Below are 20,609 nucleotides of genomic sequence, written 5' to 3'. Positions count from 1 at the left end.
GGGCACTAAAGGTGCAGTGTGTAATTTTGGTTGGGATACCTAACAACGTGTATGTTCTCTCATTCGTCTCGCTGTAGCTCATAGAGGTTCAGGCGGAGTATCACAGGAAGTCTTTGGAGATTCTGCAGAGTGTGCTGCCTCAGATCAAAGCTCACCAGGGTGAGACTCTCCACTTCCACTTTAATGTCTGAGCGTATAAGTTTGGTTAAGTGCCAGATTTCAAGTGCGTGTGTGGGTCTGTCAGTAAACTTGGGCTTTGAGGAGACTGCGTTTTAACGTCCGAAATGATGTATTTCAGAGGCCTGGATAGAGAAGCCATCGTACGGAAAGGCCTTAGAGGAACATCTAGCCATCAGTGGCAGGGAGATTGCGTTTCCTATCGAGGCGTGCGTCACCATGCTGCTCGAATGTGGCATGCAGGAAGAGGTGCGAGACTATGAGAAATAACACAGTGTGGCTTATTTATACCTGGAAACGCAGTTTGTTTCTACAAACTGAGGGACGAGCCGAAACTGTTGTTTGTGGCAATCAACAGCATGTCATGTATGCCATTCATAGACATTATGCTGTAGATAACCTGAAATATTCTGGAAAGATCCCTGTGATTTCACCTTGACAGATGATTAAGTACCTTTATAGTATCATTGACCAGGACTTTTATAGTTTCAGCATCATGTGGAACATCCACAGAACACCTACAGTCTGTTCACTAAACAAATGGTTGTATTAATATTTTAATATTGTTGAAAACTTCCCCTGTGTAGATTTATTGATTTATTTATTTAAATGCCTATAAATGACACATTAAAGAAAAAATTGTGCTTGGCTGCTTTAAATGTCATTCATTAAGCTTGTATTAAATATTTAAAGTGATTAAATTACCCACTTTTTAAAAAAAAAATTCAGAAATGATGAAATTTGTGAAATGTGTATTTTACATATATTATATAAATTGATCTAATTTAGTTTATATTAATTCATTTGATCTAATTTATTTTATTTAATTATTTTAATATATGTATAATAATTTTCTTAATTAAGAGGCTGAGTTGCATCTCTTCTTATACACTTTTCTGTAAACTTTTGTCATCTAATTGATCTATTGAATTTTTACACTTTCAGTATAAAAAATACATTTGTTATATTTATTATAATTTTTATAAATAGTACAGTATGCTGTTAGTACAGTGCATTGTTATTAAAATACTTACACCATAAAACATACATTTAAAATATACTTTAACTTGACTTTAACTGATAAAATTAATTGCTCATTATTCATTTAAATACATTTTAGTTATCTTGCGGCTCCATTGAAAATTTGCTGAGATTTTCTGCCCAAAAAGGTCTAACTTAACTGTTAGTCACACGTGAAAATGTTGAAAATTCATATAAATAATAAAAAATAAAAAACATAAAAAAGTCAAAAAGAAAGAAAAAAACACGAAAAAGTAAATATTAGCTTTGTATTTTTTTGAAGTGTACTATAAAATAATTGTATTTAATACTCATTTTTTTATTTTAAAATGTAATATATAGTATTATCACATTTTGTTTATTTTGTTCATTATTTATTTAAATAAATTATATTATTTTTACTATTATTTATTTTTACTTTTATTACTATTTTTATTTCCCCAAAAAGGTTAAACTTAACTCTTCCTGTCTCTTTAGGGTTTATTTCGGGTGGCTCCCTCGGCCTCCAAGCTGAAGAAGCTTAAGGCGTCACTGGACTGCGGGGTTCTGGATGTGCAGGAGTACTCAGCCGACCCACATGCCATCGCAGGTGAGCATGCCTCTCTCCTGTGAGCTTTTAAAATGTTCACTGATCTACCCACACTGTCCTTTTAGTGGCTCGCAGCTACAAAGTCTCAGACCCCTCGGCAGTTCGCATTAAATTCTATTTCAGGTTAATTTGATCTCATTATACTGGGCTTGAAGTGTGACCTAGTAGCCGTCAGGTAGGGGGGCCGCAGCTGACAGGCGGTATGTGCTGATTGTGGCTTTTGACAGCTCATTTGTCAGGCTTCCCTTTAGTATTTCATGCAGAGAATATCAGACCTCTAGTCACGTCCTATCACACGTGCTGTGCTTCCCCTCTTTCACCATGTCCCTGCCTCTCTCCTTTTTCTTCCCTCTGACCTCATTCCTTCCTCATCTGCTTCCCTCAGGAGCGTTGAAGTCTTATCTTCGTGAACTTCCTGAACCCTTAATGACCTTTGAACTCTATGATGAATGGATTCAAGCCTCAAAGTAAGTATCGCTGGTCACACACTTCATTACCCAGTACCATTTGCCATTTTCAAATACATTTGCTCGGTTCCAAAACATACCCTGATAGCAAACGTACATCACAAAGACGTCTATTTGATCTGCGTGTTTTCATCTGGAAGATGTATTTTTAGAGTGTTTTCTTATCTCCAGAATGTCTCTAAGATGTTTTCTGTGCTGACAAAAAAACCCAGCTTTGGTCCAGCTTTTTGGTCTCTCAGGCTGACCAAAATGGTGTTCAGCAGGTTTTAGCTGGTTAGTCAGTTGGTCTCCCAGTCTGACCAGCTAAACCAGCCTGAAAAGCTAAAGAAGTGGTCAAAACCACTCTAAAACTAGTCTGCTAAACCAGCTATAGACATAAGTGTTGTGCAGGTGCGCATACACTACCAAAATGTTAAAAAAAATGTGCAGGGTAAGTAACTTTGGCATGGTTGACGGCTGTTAATGCACAATAACCATTTTAGATCAACTAACTGTAATACTGTATAAGATTTCCATTCAAACTGAAAGCATAAATCTAAGTTACTCGCTGCCGGTTTCAGCGCAAAATGTAAAACTGTAACATTAAAGGGATGGAAAATTTGAAAAATTAGCCCATTATTTACTCACCCTCCAGGCATCCTACACTGTAAAAAATAAAAAACACAATTTGTTGAGTCATCTTAAAATAATTTGTTACCCTGCTGTCTTAAAATTTTAAGTTCAGTTAACTAAAATAAGTTTAGTCAACTTGAAATGTTAAGTTGTACGAAGTAACAACTTAGATATTTGTGTTTGCTAAACTTAACAGATGGGTAAGTAACCCAGCTGCCTTAAAATTTTAAGTTGATTCAACTCAAATATCGAAGGTGTCACTTAGTATAATTTAACATTTCAAGTTGAATAGACTTTTTTTGAGTTGACTGAACTTAAAATTTTAAGGAAGCCAGGTTACAGATTATTTTAAGTTGACTCAACAAATTTTTTACAGTGTAAGTGTATATGACTTTCTACTTTCAGATGAATCCAATCAGAGTTCAATTTAAAAATTATGCTGGTACTTCCAAGCTTTAGAATTGCAATAGATGGGTGTTTCTCTTCATCAGTCCAAACCAAGTCCAATAAAGTGCCTCCATCCATAATAAAAAAGTGCCTCACACAACTCCAGGGGGTGAATACATGCCTCCTGTAGTGAATCGATGCATTTTTGTAAGAAAAATATCCATATTCAAAACGTAAGAATCACTTTAATCAAGCTTGCACCAAGTAGTCATACACAGAAGCAGCTCCGGGCGGATGATGTAGGAAGACGGCGCTAGTGAGTCTCGCACAAACTATCGTTTGTTTACAGGAGCAAAGGAAGCAAAGTTTCATTACTTGGTTTATATCGAAATCCTCTGACATTTTTCTTTACAAATCCTCATTTTGAACTTGTAATTCATGACCAGTGCTGTGTTTACCTGTCTCCACGGTGCTTTCATGTTTGTCACGTCTGAGCGGCGCAACATTGACATCCTACGCCATGCGCCAAGAAAGGCTTCCGTGTACGACTGGTTGCCGCAAGCTAGATTAAAGTGATTCTTACGTTTTGAATATGGATATTTTTCTTACAAAAATGCATCGATTTGCAACAGGAGGCATTTATTTACCCCTCAGAGCCGTGTGAGGTACTTTTCATTATGGATGGATGCACTTTATTGGACTTGTTTTGGACTGATGAATAGAAACACCCACTCATTGCCATTCTAAAGCTTGGAAGAGCCAGGATAATTATTAATATAACTCAGATTGGATTTGTCTGAAAGAAGGAAGTCATATACACTTAAGATGCCTGGAGGGTGAGTAAATAATTGGCTAATAATTTGGGGGGGGCGGGGTTGTGAACTATCAATATTGGGGTCACTTTAACCCACGGACATGAAAAACAATCCATGGCAACAGTGTCCATGCTGCAAACTTGGCTACACTGCATGCTTACTTGCCGGCAACCAGCCAAAATAAAAGCTTGCTGATTTTACATTAGAAAATGTAGTATGTTGTGTGTGGAAAATGCTTGAAATTCATATAAATAGTAAAAAAAGAAACAAAGAAACAAAAAATTCAAAAAGAAGAAAGATGTAAAGTATTAGCATTGTATTTTTTATTTTTATTTAATACTCAATTTTTATTTTACAATATAATAGTGTTATCACACTTTATTTATCTTTTTTTTTATTTTAAAAATAGTTAAATAAAGCACAGTTATATTATTTTTACTATTAATTAGTTTTTTATAGTTATATTTAAGTGCACCAAACCAAATCTCTAGGTGCTCTCAAGAGAACCAAACCAAAAAAAAATTATGTACACCCCTGTGTATATGCTTTACAGATAATTGAATTGCAATATCTTACCCTAATATATTTCAGTAGTTCATAAGCATATTTTTAAGTATAACAAGTAAATGTTGAGTACACAATTTATTATTTACACTAATTTACAATTTTATTTTGTATTGTAACTATAGCATAAGTGAATGTGTAGGTGTGTAGTTTATTAGCGACTGTATATACAGTAGACAGTATACTCCCAATAAACTACTTATGTAATAGTTTTATAAAATCAGCCAAATGTTTATCTGTTTCTGTGTGGATTAATAGCCACAGTTAATACAACAGTATATTCATATACTGTATACATCTCTCCCTGTGTCCTTTCTCTAGTATTCAAGATATGGATAAAAGACTCCAAGCCCTTTTGTGTACATGTGAGAAACTACCAGCAGACAATCTGAACAACTTCAGGTATGTGGTGCTTGTTATTTACTTATTATTTGTTATTTCTGACAAGGCCTTTGTGTTTAAATGAGTCATGAATGCAAGAGCTCATTAGAAAAGAGGAGTGTCAAATCTTTGTCATATCATGAGCAATGTGGGCGGCACTTCTTTCACTGACAGGAAGTGGGCATGTTTCTGAAATAATCAGAGTTCATTAGTCCTACTCAGAATATTTTTGAGTTTGGAAATGTCCTTCAGTCTAACCTGTTTAGCGTGCCAACTATACAGACGCTGTCTCTGGCAAAAACAAATTCAGCCTTTCATTTCGCCCTGACTGATTTGGCCAAAGACTAAGAGCCACACAATAAATAATACATCATTAATCTAGAATTAAATTCAAACTAAGCTTCCGTTTAAGAAAATAAGGATGCCTGTTCATATCGTTTATGCATGTAAATATTTACCACATCTTTACCTCTAGCTTAGCCTTTTTCTTCAGCATGGAAATAAGCCTATGGGTGATACTTCCGGTTCATTATCCAATATTGGTGAAATAATGAGAACAATAACAACGTGCAGTAAACAGTAAAACTGTTTGCACTACAAACCATTGTACTCATAATTAAGATAATACAGTAAAATAATATGGCAAGACACACCAATTTGCAATATCAAGCAGCAAAATGAGCTGTTTTGGACAGCTGAAAATAGCTGGACGCCGATGAGACTGGAAGACAGACCCATAAAATTTACAAATGACTGCATTCACTCTTATGGGAAAAATAAGTTGGATATTGCAAGGTTTTTAGATATATGCTTGGGGTCTTAACTGTTTGAATGCACCTGCCTTCTGTCAGACCTAATGAAACACTGATAATATACAGCGACAGAAATCGCAAATGTAAGAGTGAATGCCAGGGCTAAACCCTTCGGTCAAACTGAGATTGAAACTGAAGATTTGTTTTGTTTTGTTTTCCAAACAGATATTTAATCAAGTTCTTAGCCAAACTCACAGAGCATCAAGACTCTAATAAAATGACACCAGGTAATATTGCAATAGTTCTTGGACCCAACCTGCTGTGGACACATTCAGAGGGGTGAGTGCATGTCTTCTGTTTGGATCATTTCTTACATTTATGTGGATAGCAGCAAATTCTCAAAGCAGTTTAAAGGGACAGTCACTGAAAAATGAAAATTCTGTCATTACTTAGAGTGGATATGATTTTATGGCTTTATTTTTCTTTTGTAGAGCACAGTCTTGTTACTATTAACAAAAACTATCACAAATCATTTTCTTAAAAAAATAAAATTACAATAAAATATAAATATTAAATTAAAAACTCAAATTCTGAGAAAAAAATAAAAGTTGAAGTGTTAAAATTGCTAAAACAGAAACAAAATATAAATTAATGCAAAATACAAATATTGACGAAAAATGTGCAAAGCACAAAATTATTTAAGCTAATTGAAATCTAAAAACTACCTGGTCTCTTGATGAAAACGTACCTCTGGAGACTTTTTCACAAGACGTAAAATACGTACCAATAAGTACATATCACTGCAGTTTCCAACAGAAATGAACTCTAGAAGCGGTAAAACAGTGAGCACTTGTAATCATTTTCGTACACAGTTATGATTACACCTCCATATGTTTGGCTTTCCGGATGCAACAAGCTTGCTCGGTAGCTCAGCCGGCATGAAATTAGACTGGATGTGGAATCCTTGGGTACGAATCTTGTGAAAAACATGAATCACAATGAAATAGCTGAAAAATGAGAGATGGAAAAACAAACTAAAACGGCATGCTTGTGATTGCGTTTTTACATCACATTCACTTTTGTTCATACTATTGGGTGGGTTTAGGTGTTGTGCAGATGGTACGTTATTTTAAAACATCACAGAGCATTAGAGTTATAGCGACACTCAATAGACACTTCAAGTCAGAGCTGCGGTGACATATTACAAATCCAACGCCACATTAAACGTACCATATGTACGTTCATATGTACTGGGAAAAAAAAACTAGCACTCTTTTCACATCGAATATGTGTGTGTTTTCATTATGAGACGAGGTTGTCCACAAATGTACAAATAAAAGCTAATTCAAAATAATAATGAATACTATACTAATAAATGAATAATACAAAAATAAGCATTTTTGAAGAATCCATACAACAACAGTTCATAGTGACAGTGTTTTTCAAGCTTCAAGAATGATAAAAAAAACAGTATAAAAGTAGTTCATATGACTTTTGTGCTATATTTCAAGTTGGCTGAAGTCATGCGAAGGCTGTCTGTGTAAAACTGTCTGACATTTAATGTTTTTGGAGCTCTACAGATGTGGTCACTGTGAATTGTTTCATTTTATGGAGAATAAGTGAATGTAACCTTAAAATGTAACCTTTTGTGTTCCACAAAACAAAGAAAGTCATACAGCTTTGGATCAATAAGTAATTTCACATTTTTGGTTAAAGGGGTCATGAACTGAGAAATCAAAACTCTCTTGATACTTTGACATCCTGTAAGTTTCAGAACTCAAAATTTTCTTGTTAGTCTAAAAACAGCTTATATTGAAGCCAATCTGCGACAGGTTGTGGAATGTTTTATGATGTAATAGTATGACTAAACTCCGCCTCCACAGAAGATGATCAATGCCTGCTTCTACATCACTGCCTATTTAGCCCCGCCCACCAATTTGTACATGTAGTGTAAATAATGAGAGAGGCAAACACAGGTCTATGCAAAAACCAAACGATAAACTTTATCTGATGAACTTTATTTTCAGTAAAATTCCAGACCATGTCAGTAAGAACTACATACTTTGTTCACTTCATTTTACCACAGATTCATTTACAAACAAGACACAATTTTCAGAAAAATTTTCAGGATTTTCAGAAAGATAGAAACTAAAAGATAATGCTGTGCAGACTATATTGGATCCGATAATAATGTTGCACCGCACACGTATAATAAACTGTTTTTATTATATGGTTACTATTGCTTTGTCTGTTATTATAGATCTAAATCACAGAAGCGTCCATCTATGAAGAATGTAGGCTGTCAAGCATACACAAGTGTTAGCCAATCATAGCAGTGGGCGTTTACTTTTGAGTCTACAATCAGCCACGCCTATTCAACCAGAGTGTTCTGATAAGGGGGTTCAAAACAGGACAGAAAATAGCCTATTACTTCTTAATTTTGATGTTTTTAATATAAAAATCTTGAGAACATTATAAGTAGACCTCAGCAGTACAGAATAAAAAAACAAAGGCAGTTCATGACCCCTTTAAACTGTTTCTCAAATGTATCTAGTGGTTTTATGTTTATGTGTTGATCAAATGGGTCATTGATCTTCACAGGAACATGACGGAAATGATGACCACCATGTCCCTGCAAATCGTTGGCATCATTGAGCCGATCATCCAGCATGCTGACTGGTTCTTCCCTGGAGGTTAGATAGAAAGAGTCGTGAAAACATATTCGCACATGCACACGAGCGTGTTCCCCTGCGAGATTTGGACTAATTTGTCTTTGCTATTCTTAGATATTGAGTTCAACCTGACAGGCAGTTACGGCAGCCCAGTCCACACCAACCACAACTCCAACTACAGCTCCATGCCCTCGCCCGATATGGACCAGTCAGATCGCAAACAGCAGCACGACCAGGGCCGACGCCCACTCAGCGTTGCTACTGACAACATGATGCTGGAATTCTACAAGAAGGATGGGTAGGTTGTTCTTCATTCTTGTCTCTGTCTGCCTCGTCCATCTTTCTTTTCCTATTCCCTCCCACACTCTTCCATTAGCTTCTCACACCATCCTTACTTCTTAAAGGGATAGTTCACCCAAAAATGAATATTCTGTCATTGTTTACTCATCCTCATCTCGTTCCAAACTGGTACAACTTTCTTTTTTTAATGAAACAAGTAGGTAGTAGGGATAGACAATTAATTGAAATAAAACCAAAATCACAATATGGCTTTATGTATATTTACACATGAGCTGCTCTTGATTCAGTGTTTTCAGTTTCTCAAAGCAGCTCTGTTCACAGTAAATTCATCTGCTCTTAGTTTGGGTTGCGTAGAACGTGCATTTGGGAACACAACATGCATCAACCATCTTGATGAAAAAAGATGCTTTATTAAGCCATTTTCTGCCAAAAAACATCATGAATATTAGTTATGCATATATATATATATATTTTTCTTTTATTAAATATTAATTTTTATTTAAGAGACAGCAGAAGAGACCAAAATTAATGCAGAAAAGCATTAAAAATCATACTGTTTTTTTGACTGTTAGTGTAGGTGACCAAAAGTCTCTCATTACTTCAGAAGACTTGCTTTTGAGTGGACCGTTTATGGTGCTTGTCCTTATCCTCATTCATCTTAATTATGTAGATAACAGTGGGCAGAATATTGGTCTTTAATGTTCAATAGAAGAAAAGCACATGGCGTTGGATCAACATGAGAAAATGATGAGAGAATTTTCAGTTTCCTATGAACTATCCTTTTAAATTAAACATCATTGCAGTAACTGCCTATTACTGACAGGGTTCGATAACGCTGCTTAACCAATTAGCAGTGGCGGAGGAGACAGCGGCAGATAGCTAATGTGTTCAACGACTAATTCACTTAGACTGGGACGTCAGTCGCATCGTTATCCAGTAACCTTTCAGTGTCATTTGCTCTCAATTGGAGTTGAGCTCTGGGAACATCTCAGCGACTCCCACAACCTGCCCTCATTTGAATAGAACTGGTCTCGGGCTGATGGGCTGCCACGGTCTCTATGGTAACGTGGATGGAGTGTCGAAGGAGGGCCGCAGCTCGCTTATCATTCACTGAGGGGGCTGGATTTCTGCTGCTATCGACAGAGACACGTGGCAGATGTGCCAGGCTCTGACTCATGCCACCTGCAATGCTCCAGCAGGTGGAAAAATACTGCATACGGAGGAGGAGATCCAGACTTCTGTTAGACAGAGTCCTACTCCAGACTAGCTTATGCCAAAAATTGCGTTCTGGCAAATATTTGGCAAACATTGCTGCCAGTTTATCACATTTTCAATGCAGGGCTGTGTGGAATAATTTTTGCAAGTGTTTTAATGAAATGGTTTATGGAAGGAGAATAGCAGCCATTAAAACTGGAGGGAACATGTCTACACTACTTTTTGTAAATTTAACTCCCCTCCACTGTAAAAAAAAGAAAAAAAATGGTGACTTTTTACCTACAATTCTACATAATTTAACTGCTAAAAATGTACACATTCATGTATTTAAGTTGATTTAGTAATATCAGTAATATTAAGTAATATTATTGACTTTTTTGGTAAACTTTTTAAAGTGTTGCCCTGTTTTTCAGTGTACACTTTTTGAAAGGTTTATTTTGCTTGACTGCATTGAAGAGGAAAGTCAGAAAATTATGGAAGCCTGTGTCCGCTATAGGATAAAAAAAAATGTAAATGTAAATAAGGAGGAAGGAAGGAGGAATTATCTCACAATTCAAACTATTGTCAGAGTTTTTCTTACAATTCTTAATTTTGTGTCAGAGAATTGAGTTATAAAGTTAGAACTGTGAAATACAAAAAAGTCAAAAGTATGTGATATAAAGTCAGAATTGTGAGATATAAAGTCAGAGCTGTGAGACATAAAGTCGGAATTGTAAGATATAAAGTCAAAATTGTGAGACAAAGTGAGAATTGTGAGATATAAAGTTGGAATTGTTTGATATAGTCAAAATTGTGAGATATAAAGTCGGATTTGTGAGACAAAGTTGGAATTGTGAGATATAGTCAAAATTGTGAGATATAAAGTCGGAATTGTGAGATATAGTCAAAATTGTGAGATATAAAGTCGGAATTGTGAGATATAAAGTCGGAATTGTGAGACATAAAGTCAGAATTGTGAGATATGAAGTCGGAATTGTGAGATATAAAGTCGGAATTGTGAGATATAAAGTCGGAATTGTGAGATACAAAGTTGGAATTGTGAGACATAAAGTCAGAATTGTGAGATATAAAGTCGGAATTGTGAGACATAAAGTCAGAATTGTGAGATATAAAGTCAGAATTGTGAGACATAAAGTCAGAATTGTGAGATATAAAGTTGGAATTGTGAGATATAGTCAAAATTGTGAGATATAAAGTCGGATTTGTGAGACAAAGTTGGAATTGTGAGATATAGTCAAAATTGTGAGATATAAAGTCAGAATTGTGAGACGTAAAGTTGGAATTGTGAGATATAAAGTCAAAATTTTGAGACAAAGTCAGAATTGTGAGATATAAAGTCGGAATTGTGAGATATAAAGTCGGAATTGTAAGATACAAAGTCAGAATTGTGAGATACAAAGTTGGAATTGTGAGACATAAAGTCAGAATTGTGATATATATGGGCAAAATTGTGAGATGTAAAGTCGGAATTGTGAGATACAAAGTCAGAATTGTGAGACATAAAGTCGGAATTGTGAGATACAAAGTTGGATTTATGAGATATAAATTCAGAATTGTGAGATACAAAGTTGGAATTATGAGATATAAAATTGAAATTGTGATATATATAGTCAAAATTGTGAGATATAAAGTCAGAATTGTGAGGTATAAAGTTGGAATTGTGAGGTATAAAGTCGGAATTGTGAGATATAAAGTTAAAATTGTTATGATATTTTCTGGAGTTATTTTTCTGGACTTTTTTTTTTTCTTGAAGCTTTAGCTTTTAAGTGTTCATATTTAATCTCATATGAATATTTCCATGACAACTAGCCATTTCTAATGTGTTTCCCTGCAGTTCCCTCACATTAAAATGCCTCTGATGTCTGCTGTCATTTCAAACACACAGTCAAGTTTTATAGATTACATAACAATTAGAGACTCTTATCCACTGTATTTTAGGACTGATCTGTTTTGTTAAAGGGGAGGCTAAGTGTCTAATTGTTTGTGTCCACAGCTCTTGGGGTAAAGGCAATTAGAGTAAATGAGGCTTAATGGTGTCACAGCAGGCAAGAGTGCCAGCTGCTCATTTAGGCTGACATGTTCTCACCTCTGGACTGCCCTGATCCTCCAAACACTGTCAAACTACATATGTCCCCCACTGCATGCTTCACAGCTCTCATTTAGCTGTCCTCCTCTGTCCTCATATCATTTACTTTTACTTACTCTACAAACACTACTGTTAAATGTAAACTAACTGTGTTTCCTCTAAACTCATTATTTTATCCACATTTAATGCAGCATTAGGAAAATTCAAAGGTACCGTCCACCTTTTCTGTTACACTGTGACTTTGCTTTTGGTAACACTTTTTAATAACTTAATTAACAGTCATTACATTTCTGTATTGTTTAACAGGACAGTCATGCATGTGTGTTTTAAATAATTTGTGTTTATTGTAATGATGCAAGTTAATATAAATTGTTTGTATAACCCTCTGACACACGAATGATTAAAAATCATGACAAAAATGTTTTCTTTTTATAAGAAAAGAAATCTTTTTATAATAATATAATCATTATTTAGAAAGTTACAAATCTGTCCTCAATTTCAAATGACCTTCACCACTTTTGACAGCTTTTTTGAAATGGTGATAACACACCATAACTAATAATAATTAAAAAAAAACACTTGAGATGTAGAGAACAGTCATATTTTTGGGGCAATTTTGGGTAATTTTCGAAGGTAACCACCCAATGTGGCAAGTTAGCATCATGCATCAGAGGTTAATGTTTCTGTAAAGTACATCTACTGTACATGTTGTGTTTTTTGTAGTGGTTGTGACTGATGGTTTGTGGGTTTTTATGTGGGCAGTGTGGGTGTCAGAGTAATGGACACATCGTGGGTGAAGGGCAAAAGTTCCTCTACACTGGCCCGCAAAGCTTCATCCACACCTCCGAGCGCACAACCGCCCGGCTCTCCTGCGGACACCCTGATCACTGAGCAGCCCGGTGAGCTGGCCACATCTCCAATCCCCACTCCCCCTCCTGGAGACAGGGGCAGGTAAAAAAAAAACACCAAATGATTAAAATCATCCTCTTCATGTTTTCCATTGTCATTTCAATGTACTGTATATGCATTCCACAGAAGAACTAGTTACATCAACTAACCTCTGACCTCATTGTTTTCCATTCAGCAATTAACTCTTGCTTTCCCTGCGTTTATGTATTAACAACATCATTTCTTCTGCTCTTCCATGCTTTCCTTGTTCTACCTAATGTTTTATTTTTTGCTTCACTGAGTCTTTATCTATAAATAGAAGTCTTTATTTATTTATTTCTTTTTTACATACAGTAGTGCAGTCAGTATGGCCACGTACACACTGCAGCTAAATACAATTGTCAGTCCTCTTGAGTTCTTCATTCTGTTTTGAACACAGACTTTAGCTGTATGACATCCACATTCTGCAACCAAATTAACCACATTTACATTAAACAAAACCAAACTCAACAGCTAGTTGGAACAGAAATAAAAGCCCTTGTAAGTTAAATTGATCAAAAGTGACAGTAAAGAAATTTATAATGTTACAAATTACTTCTATTTCAAATAAATTTCATTCTTTTGAAATTTGATCAAAGAATCCTGAAAAAATATTATTTTCAATGTTCAACAGCATATTAGATTTCTGAAGGATCACTGAAGACTTGAGAAACGGGTGCTGGAAATTCAGCTTTGCATCACAGGAATAAATTAGATGGCTAGATCAATTGTAATAATATTTCACAATATTACTGTTTTTGCTGTATTTTTGATAATATAAATGCCGGTTTGGTAAGCATAAGAGACCGCTAATACACCTCCAGGACACTTACAGCATGTTTCTCTGACATGTTTCTAATTTGCAAATCAGGAGTGACTCCTGTATTCTGTTCACACCCATAACGACAATTTAGAGGATTCACTACTGGATTTGATGATAATCGTGATATTTAAATAATGAAAAATCAGTATTGTGTTAATTGCGGGTGTCGCAATATACCGGTATTGGCGATATTTAAAAATAAATAGTACACATATGATATTATGACACATAATAATCCAACGTAAGGACCATAACGGTACATTCACACGGGGTGTCGACATTGGCGCCCTACTCGTTTACTCGTGACGTCAAGCGTTGCAGAACTGAATTGTGGGTCTGTTGCATTGCGTCACTGCGTTGCTCGCGGCAGAAGCTGAAAACTTTTTAACTTTTCAAGCACCAACTCAGGTGTAAGCCAATCAGATTGCCTTATGCAAATATACTAGTGCAGACGCTAGCCAGTCATGTTTGTCTTGTGTTCTAAGCTGGATTTGATTGGCTGTCGTCTCTATGACGTACACTTAAGCACGAAGCTTCAGACACGTCGATGGTGACTCCCTGTGTGAATGGGGCGTTATAAGTAGCGTTAAACACTCACATGTGATTTGTTTCGTTCATACTCGACACCAGAGGGCGCCCTCTTGCAGATACTCCACAAGCAAGACTCACAGAAGTAATAAAAAAAATGACTTTCCAGGAAATCCCTTATATGGACAAAGGCATCCAGCTGTTGCTGTAGCTGAATAAAATGCAGAAAGAAGTGTTTAATACGATGAAACATGATAAGAATCAGCACATGGTTATAACAGTGTATGGTTTATCTGTGTTCTTCAAGCCATCTCAGGTATTTTCATGTGGATAATGTATATTTATATTGCAATGCTAATTGACATAGCCTTTATTACTGTATAGAGTACTGTAAAATAAGAACCAGTTCACAGAAAGAAGTTATTTCAAATGCTCGATCAACACTATAATGCAAGTTTGGAATAAAAATATGTACTTATTCCCATATGTTGTCTTACTTTGACACTGTGCTAAACCAAAAACGGTTAGCATTTTAGTCTCTTTACTATCACATTATATCATTATTGTGAATTTTTGAGGCCAAGAAAAAATCTGATATCGTGACTCCTAATTTGAATGCATTTGTCCGTTTTGCAGTGTGTACAGGCCTATTTGATCATTCAGTGTGGTTAAACGGTCACAGTTTGGTAGGATTGGTCTCATGAATGTAAAACATTCTTGCTGTGGCTTCCTACTCATTCAGTTTCACTAATAATCAACCCATAAGCCCATGTGCAAATCATACATTAATGAAGCGAAGGTCACGCCATGGTTCAGTCATTGTATTTAGGGTTTGCAATGGCTGATGATTTGACTGGCTTACCTCCCCCCCCTCTGACACTCTTTCAGGCAATGAAAGGGTTTTTGTGTCTGTGTTTAACTGCTCTGGGTTTTCACCATATTTAGAGACCTTGGTTTTCAGCGCTAGCTCTTGTACAGCATATTCACCAAACTCCCTCTAATGTTTGGTTGTTCGAAGAGATTTTTTTCTTGCCTTGGTGCAGTGCGCAGACACAAGGTCATTTTCAGTGTAATTTTTTTTGTTTTCTTCTTTTAATTTCAATGCATCGCTATGCTTTTCCTCCCAGTGGAGTCGGATGGCGCCTGTTTTTTCGTTGCTAAGCTTGCTGTTTGCTAAACCTGTCGCTCATTGCCGTGCGCTAAACTGGCTAAATGCTCAAACATGCAGACCAAAGGATCCTGAGAGTATTTTCAGCATTGTGTAACGCTAGCGAGCCACAGCTGGAGCTAAACATCCACTTTCCTGTTGCGCTGTCATGCGTGTGCAGTTGACCAGAGCTCTCTCTCCTGTGTTTGCTCTTTATTGTTTTCAATATCTGCAGCTCAGACGACGTGTCGCCCAATCGGCCGGATTCCTCACATGTCTATTCGTCCCACGTGGAGGAGCGGCCACCCCCTCCGTACCCTTCCTCGTCCTTGTCCTCCCATCCCGGCCCTCACCACTTCTACCCCAAGCCCCCTCCCTGCGCTCGGCCTGTCGCCCCCGGCCCCGAGTCCCAGCCTCCCGGCTCCCCGCCTCCGCCCCTGCGCTGGGCCGGCTTCGGCCCACCCCTTCCCCAGCCCCAGCCACCCCCGTCCTCTTCCTCCTCTTCCTCCTCCTCCTCACTCGATATCAACTCCAACCCCAAGCCTAGCTGCCTGCACTTTCCCAAACACGGCCCCGTGTGTGACGCGCCGCATGCCGCTCCGCCTGACGCCAATGCCTCGCCCCTCTACATTAAAACCCCTCTCGTGCTGACCCGCCACGACGTGTCCCTCGGAAACCCCCCTAGCCTCCCCTCCTCCGCCCCCCCGCCGTGGGCTGCCTGTCCATGTGCCCGCGAGAGAGGACCCCCCAGGCTGACTAGGTAAATACCACCTGCCTGCGGCCACCCCGCCTTCGCAAAACACATTGTGACGGCCATCAGGGCTCCCCACACTGTCTGAGCGCTCACCTCAGATCACTCCATACTGGCTCCCACTTTTCCATCTTGTTTTTGGAACTTGCTTTGTAATGTTATTGCTTTTTCAGTCCCATCACGCAGATTCTGTAACATTCTCATTGTCGGGGGAAGCCTGAGGTTGCCTAGCAACTGAGGATGTTACTGGCATTTAGTGAAAGTGGATCCTTCAAGCAGAAATCAGTACTGTCATTGAGATTTTTAGTTTTTAGCAATATTTTAAATCAGTTCTTATTAATTGTGTTTTCATTTTCATTTTAGTTCAAGTTTTAGTCATCTTGTTGTGTTTTAACTAGATATTTTAATATGTCTGTGTATTTTTATTTCAGTTTTAGCTGTTTTAGTACATCAAGTTAAAGGAGTAGTTCACTTTCAGAACAAAAATTTGCAGATAATGTACTCACCCCCTTGTCATCCAAGATGTTCATGTCTTTCTTTCTTCAGTCGTAAAGAAATTATGTTTTTTGAGGAAAACATTTCGGGAGTTATCTCCATATAGTGGACCTCAATGGTGCCCGTGGGTTTGAACTTCCAAAATGCAGTTTAAATGCAGCTTCGAAGGGCTCTAAATGATCCCAGCTGAGTATCAAAACGATCTGTCATTTACTAAAAAAAATAAAAAAAAATTTAAAAAAATCGGTACTTCTGCAACGATGTAGGATGATTTTGAAGTTGGAGGAGAAAATAAGATTGGAGTTTTTCGACATACCCCAACTGAACCGGAATGCAAAGAGTACACACAGATTTAGACAAGACGAGCATTTAAGATTAAAACATATATAAATTATAATTTATCTTTAGGAAATAAGCAAACGTTTCGCCAGATAAGACCCTTCTTCCTTGGCTGGGATCCTTAAGAGTCCTTTGAAGCTGCATTTAAACTACATATTGGAAGTTCAGACTCGTGGGCACCATTGAGCTCCACTATATGGAGATAACTCCTGAAATGTTTTCCTCAAAAAACATAATTTCTTTACGACTGAAGAAAGAAAGACATGAACATCTTGGGTGACAACGGGGTGAGTACATTATCTGTAAAATTTTGTTTTGGAATTAAACCGTTGTACTGGCAGCTACCTCAAAAGTTGTTTTTGTTTGTTTAATTTTATTGAAGTTCAGTTAACATTTATTTTATTTCAACTTAACTTTTTTTTTTCTTTAGCTTAAGTTTCAGTTTTAGTTTTAACTATAATAACACTGGTTGAATTAAATACATTGATGGAGCTGCATATGGTGACATGAATGTATTATGCTTATGAATGTATTGATTGTGGCATTGAGTCTTGAGTTATGTTTGCTCACTGGGATAGTCATACTTAATGTGCATGAACATTAAAACACCAGCTCTGTTCCAAAACCTAATGAGCTCCCCACCTAGGCATCTATTTTAGTCATCATAGGTGCTTTCCCAACACAAAGACTCCTCAAAACAGTAGGAAACAGATTTATTACGGCCTTATAAGGTTAACAGGGATAGTTCACTCAAAAATGTATTACTCACCCTCATGTCTTTTCAAACCTTTTAGACCTTGATCTTGAGAACACAAATAATAAGATATTTTTGATGAAATCTGAGAGCTTTCTGACACATGCGTTGAGATAGTCTTGTGAACGTGTGTTGAAGACTGACACGGAAAAGAAGAAATTGTTGAATAAAGTTGTTATTTTATTTTAGCTTTGCACACAAAAGTATTTTTGTAGCTTTATAAAATTAAGGTTGACCCACTCGTGTCACATGGACTACTTTAACGAAGTCATTACTACCTTTCTGGGCCTTGAACGTGTCAGTTGTGTTGCTGCCTATGCAGGGTCAGAAAGCTGTCAGATTTCATAAAAAAAAAAAAACATCCTAATTTGTGTTCTGAAGATGAACGAAGGTCTTATGGGTTTGGAACAACATGAGGGTGAGTATTTATGACAGTATTTTCATTTTTGGGCAAACTAACCATTTAAGGACTTCCGAAAAAAAAAAACAATTGCAATGATATAATCTGATTGCCACTTACATTTACTCAGTTCTTAGATATTCCATCTAAGTAAAATGCATCCAGGCTGATAATTTCTAACATTATGGAGCGCGGCAGTGCTGACATATTTTTTGTAGGCCAACTCATAAGTTCGCATCACCCTGGTTCCCTTAACAAAACCCCAATAGGGTTTTTCCATTGGCTTTTGAATTATTGCAGAAAATAAGCTCTGTGACCGACAAAAGTTTATGATTTATACAGGATAATATTCACTAAGGAGTTATGAAACCTAAATTCTATCGTCAGAAGTAGAAAGCTTAAACATACACTAACCTATATAGGAACTGTGGGTTTTGACCTGCAAAAATTTAGCAAATGTTGCAAAAATATGATGAAACTGTGAATGTTGAGCATCTTAAGCACTATTCGAGGAGTGTTAGGTGTATGACAGTGTATGTTAGTGATTGTTTAAAGGTATAGTTCACCCAAAAAATGAAAATTCTGTCATTAATTACTCACCCTCGTGTCACTCCAACCCCTGTAAGACCTTCGTTCATCTATTTCAACATTGTCTTTACTACAGTACCTGTCTGGTCTTTGAACGTGACAGTTGTGTTGCTGTCTATGCAGGGTCAGAAAGCTTTTGGATTTCATTAAAATTATCTTAATTTGTGTTCAGAAGATGAACAAAGGTCTTAGAGGTTTGGAAAGACATGAGGGTGAGTAATTAATGACAAAATTGTCATTTTTGGGTGAACTATGTCTTTAAACAATCATTTACATACACTGCCATACAACCAACACACCTCACATAGTGCTTAAGAGGCTCAACATTCACAGTTTCATGAAACTTTTACACCATTCAACAATTTTTTGCAGGTCAAAACCCAGAGTTTCACAGTTTTTTGGATGAAATAACCCTTTAACTGGACAAACATTTGGATAGTGCAAATATTTTTAGTCCCTGAAGACAAAACCACATTTTAAACATGTATCTACTTTTTAGTAGTACACTAGCATATACAAAGCTAATGGTATGGTCACATTTACCATTGTTCAACAAAAAAATTCAACAAAATGTTGCTAATTTGAACGCATTTTAGTGGAACTGGGCGAAAAGCCACAAACTATAATTTCAGAGTTTGTGCCCATGAAGAGCATTTCGAAACGGTCACTTACGATGTTCATATCACTTACGATGCTGTCTTAATAGGTGGCTGCTGACAAAAGAACAACAAGGTAGCTCACTAGATTTTGGAACAAAGCAAGTAGAGTCTACACTCTTAAAAATGAAGGTTCTGTATTGGCATCAATCTTTTGAATGCAGAAAAGGTTCTCCATAGTCAAAAACGGTTCTTTAGATTTTTTAAATGTTCTTCAAAATGGTTCTTCTAGGAACTGAGAAAGGTTCTTTGGGGAACCAAAAATGGTTCTTCTATGGCATCACTACAAAAACACCCTTTTGGAACCTTCATTTTTAAGAGTGTAGTAAGGAGAACCATTTGTACAATATTAAAGTCTTCCCTACTTAACAGCCAGCTGAATTTGAGAACTCTAAAGCCAAATGCATTGGTAAATCATCATAAGGCTGAAACAATTACTGAAATCAAATTAGAATTCAGAGGTTTCACAGCAATGTAGGCCATAAATTTAATTGAGGTGGGAATTGTGTATACGAATGCTCTTTTTTTGGACCATCAGTCTCCCGGGTTGTTTGAAAGGTTGCAGGAATGTCAGTGGGATTATTTGAATTCCCATCGCTTGCTGCACATGCAGATACCATCAATGCAATAAAGATCAATCCAAGATCTTTATTAGAAGTGCTTAGCATCAGTAGAGCCAGTGTTAGCCATTCTACTAATGATGTTGACTGTATTGCAATGGCACAGGTTCCCCTCCCCATCAACCCTCATGAGCCTTCATTCAAAATTCGCAGGGAACTGCAGAGATTGAGTCATAGATGTGGCGGATTCATTCCAGTCGTAGTCACATAGATGCAGATATTGCAGCATCACTCTCTGCATGTCTGCACGGATATAGATGTAGAAGAGTCATGTGTCCATGTGTGCACGTAGATTTATCTTCCCCAGAGTTTAGCAAAGAGGCGCCTGAATAGAGCTGTCAGAGTGAAAAACAAGCTCCACATGCTCAGTCATATTAAAGATACATGCTGCGTGTGTGTGTGTGTGTGTGTGTGTTTGCTGGGCAAGGACACTCAATCCCCCTCCTGCTGACGCGTATGAGAAACACTCGGTGTAAATCCACCTTCACATGTCTTTGAAAAAAAAGTCACATCACACCAACATGAAAGCAGATTTTAGTTAGAT

The 20,609-nt window shown here is 37.0% G+C and overlaps 1 protein-coding gene across 13 annotated transcripts in view; it reads left to right on the top strand.

Moving 5' to 3' along the window:
• Positions 1-20,609, top strand: part of arhgap44a (Rho GTPase activating protein 44a) — a 76,097-nt gene that overhangs the window by 42,305 nt on the left and 13,183 nt on the right. For 10 of the 13 annotated variants that reach the window (XR_007826370.1, XM_051102090.1, XM_051102083.1 and 7 more), the window contains exons 9-19: positions 78-159; positions 299-426; positions 1,675-1,786; positions 2,172-2,253; positions 4,953-5,033; positions 5,990-6,103; positions 8,366-8,457; positions 8,551-8,734; positions 12,229-12,246; positions 12,800-12,988; positions 15,698-16,222. Coding sequence is in view for 12 of the 13 variants with exons in the window: in XM_051102090.1 (XP_050958047.1) it covers positions 78-159; positions 299-426; positions 1,675-1,786; positions 2,172-2,253; positions 4,953-5,033; positions 5,990-6,103; positions 8,366-8,457; positions 8,551-8,734; positions 12,229-12,246; positions 12,800-12,988; positions 15,698-16,222 (1,607 nt within the window). In the remaining variant the exon portion in view is untranslated. The remainder of the gene's footprint in view (positions 1-77; positions 160-298; positions 427-1,674; positions 1,787-2,171; positions 2,254-4,952; positions 5,034-5,989; positions 6,104-8,365; positions 8,458-8,550; positions 8,735-12,228; positions 12,247-12,799; positions 12,989-15,697; positions 16,223-20,609) is intronic. The other 3 variants (XM_051102107.1, XM_051102061.1, XM_051102102.1) reach the window with 2 other exon arrangements.

This window comes from Labeo rohita, chromosome 3 (genome assembly GCF_022985175.1).
Source record: "Labeo rohita strain BAU-BD-2019 chromosome 3, IGBB_LRoh.1.0, whole genome shotgun sequence".
Taxonomy (NCBI): Eukaryota; Metazoa; Chordata; class Actinopteri; order Cypriniformes; family Cyprinidae; genus Labeo; species Labeo rohita.
The sequence above is the reverse complement of the archived record's forward strand: the minus strand, read 5'-3'. Positions and strand labels throughout refer to the sequence as shown.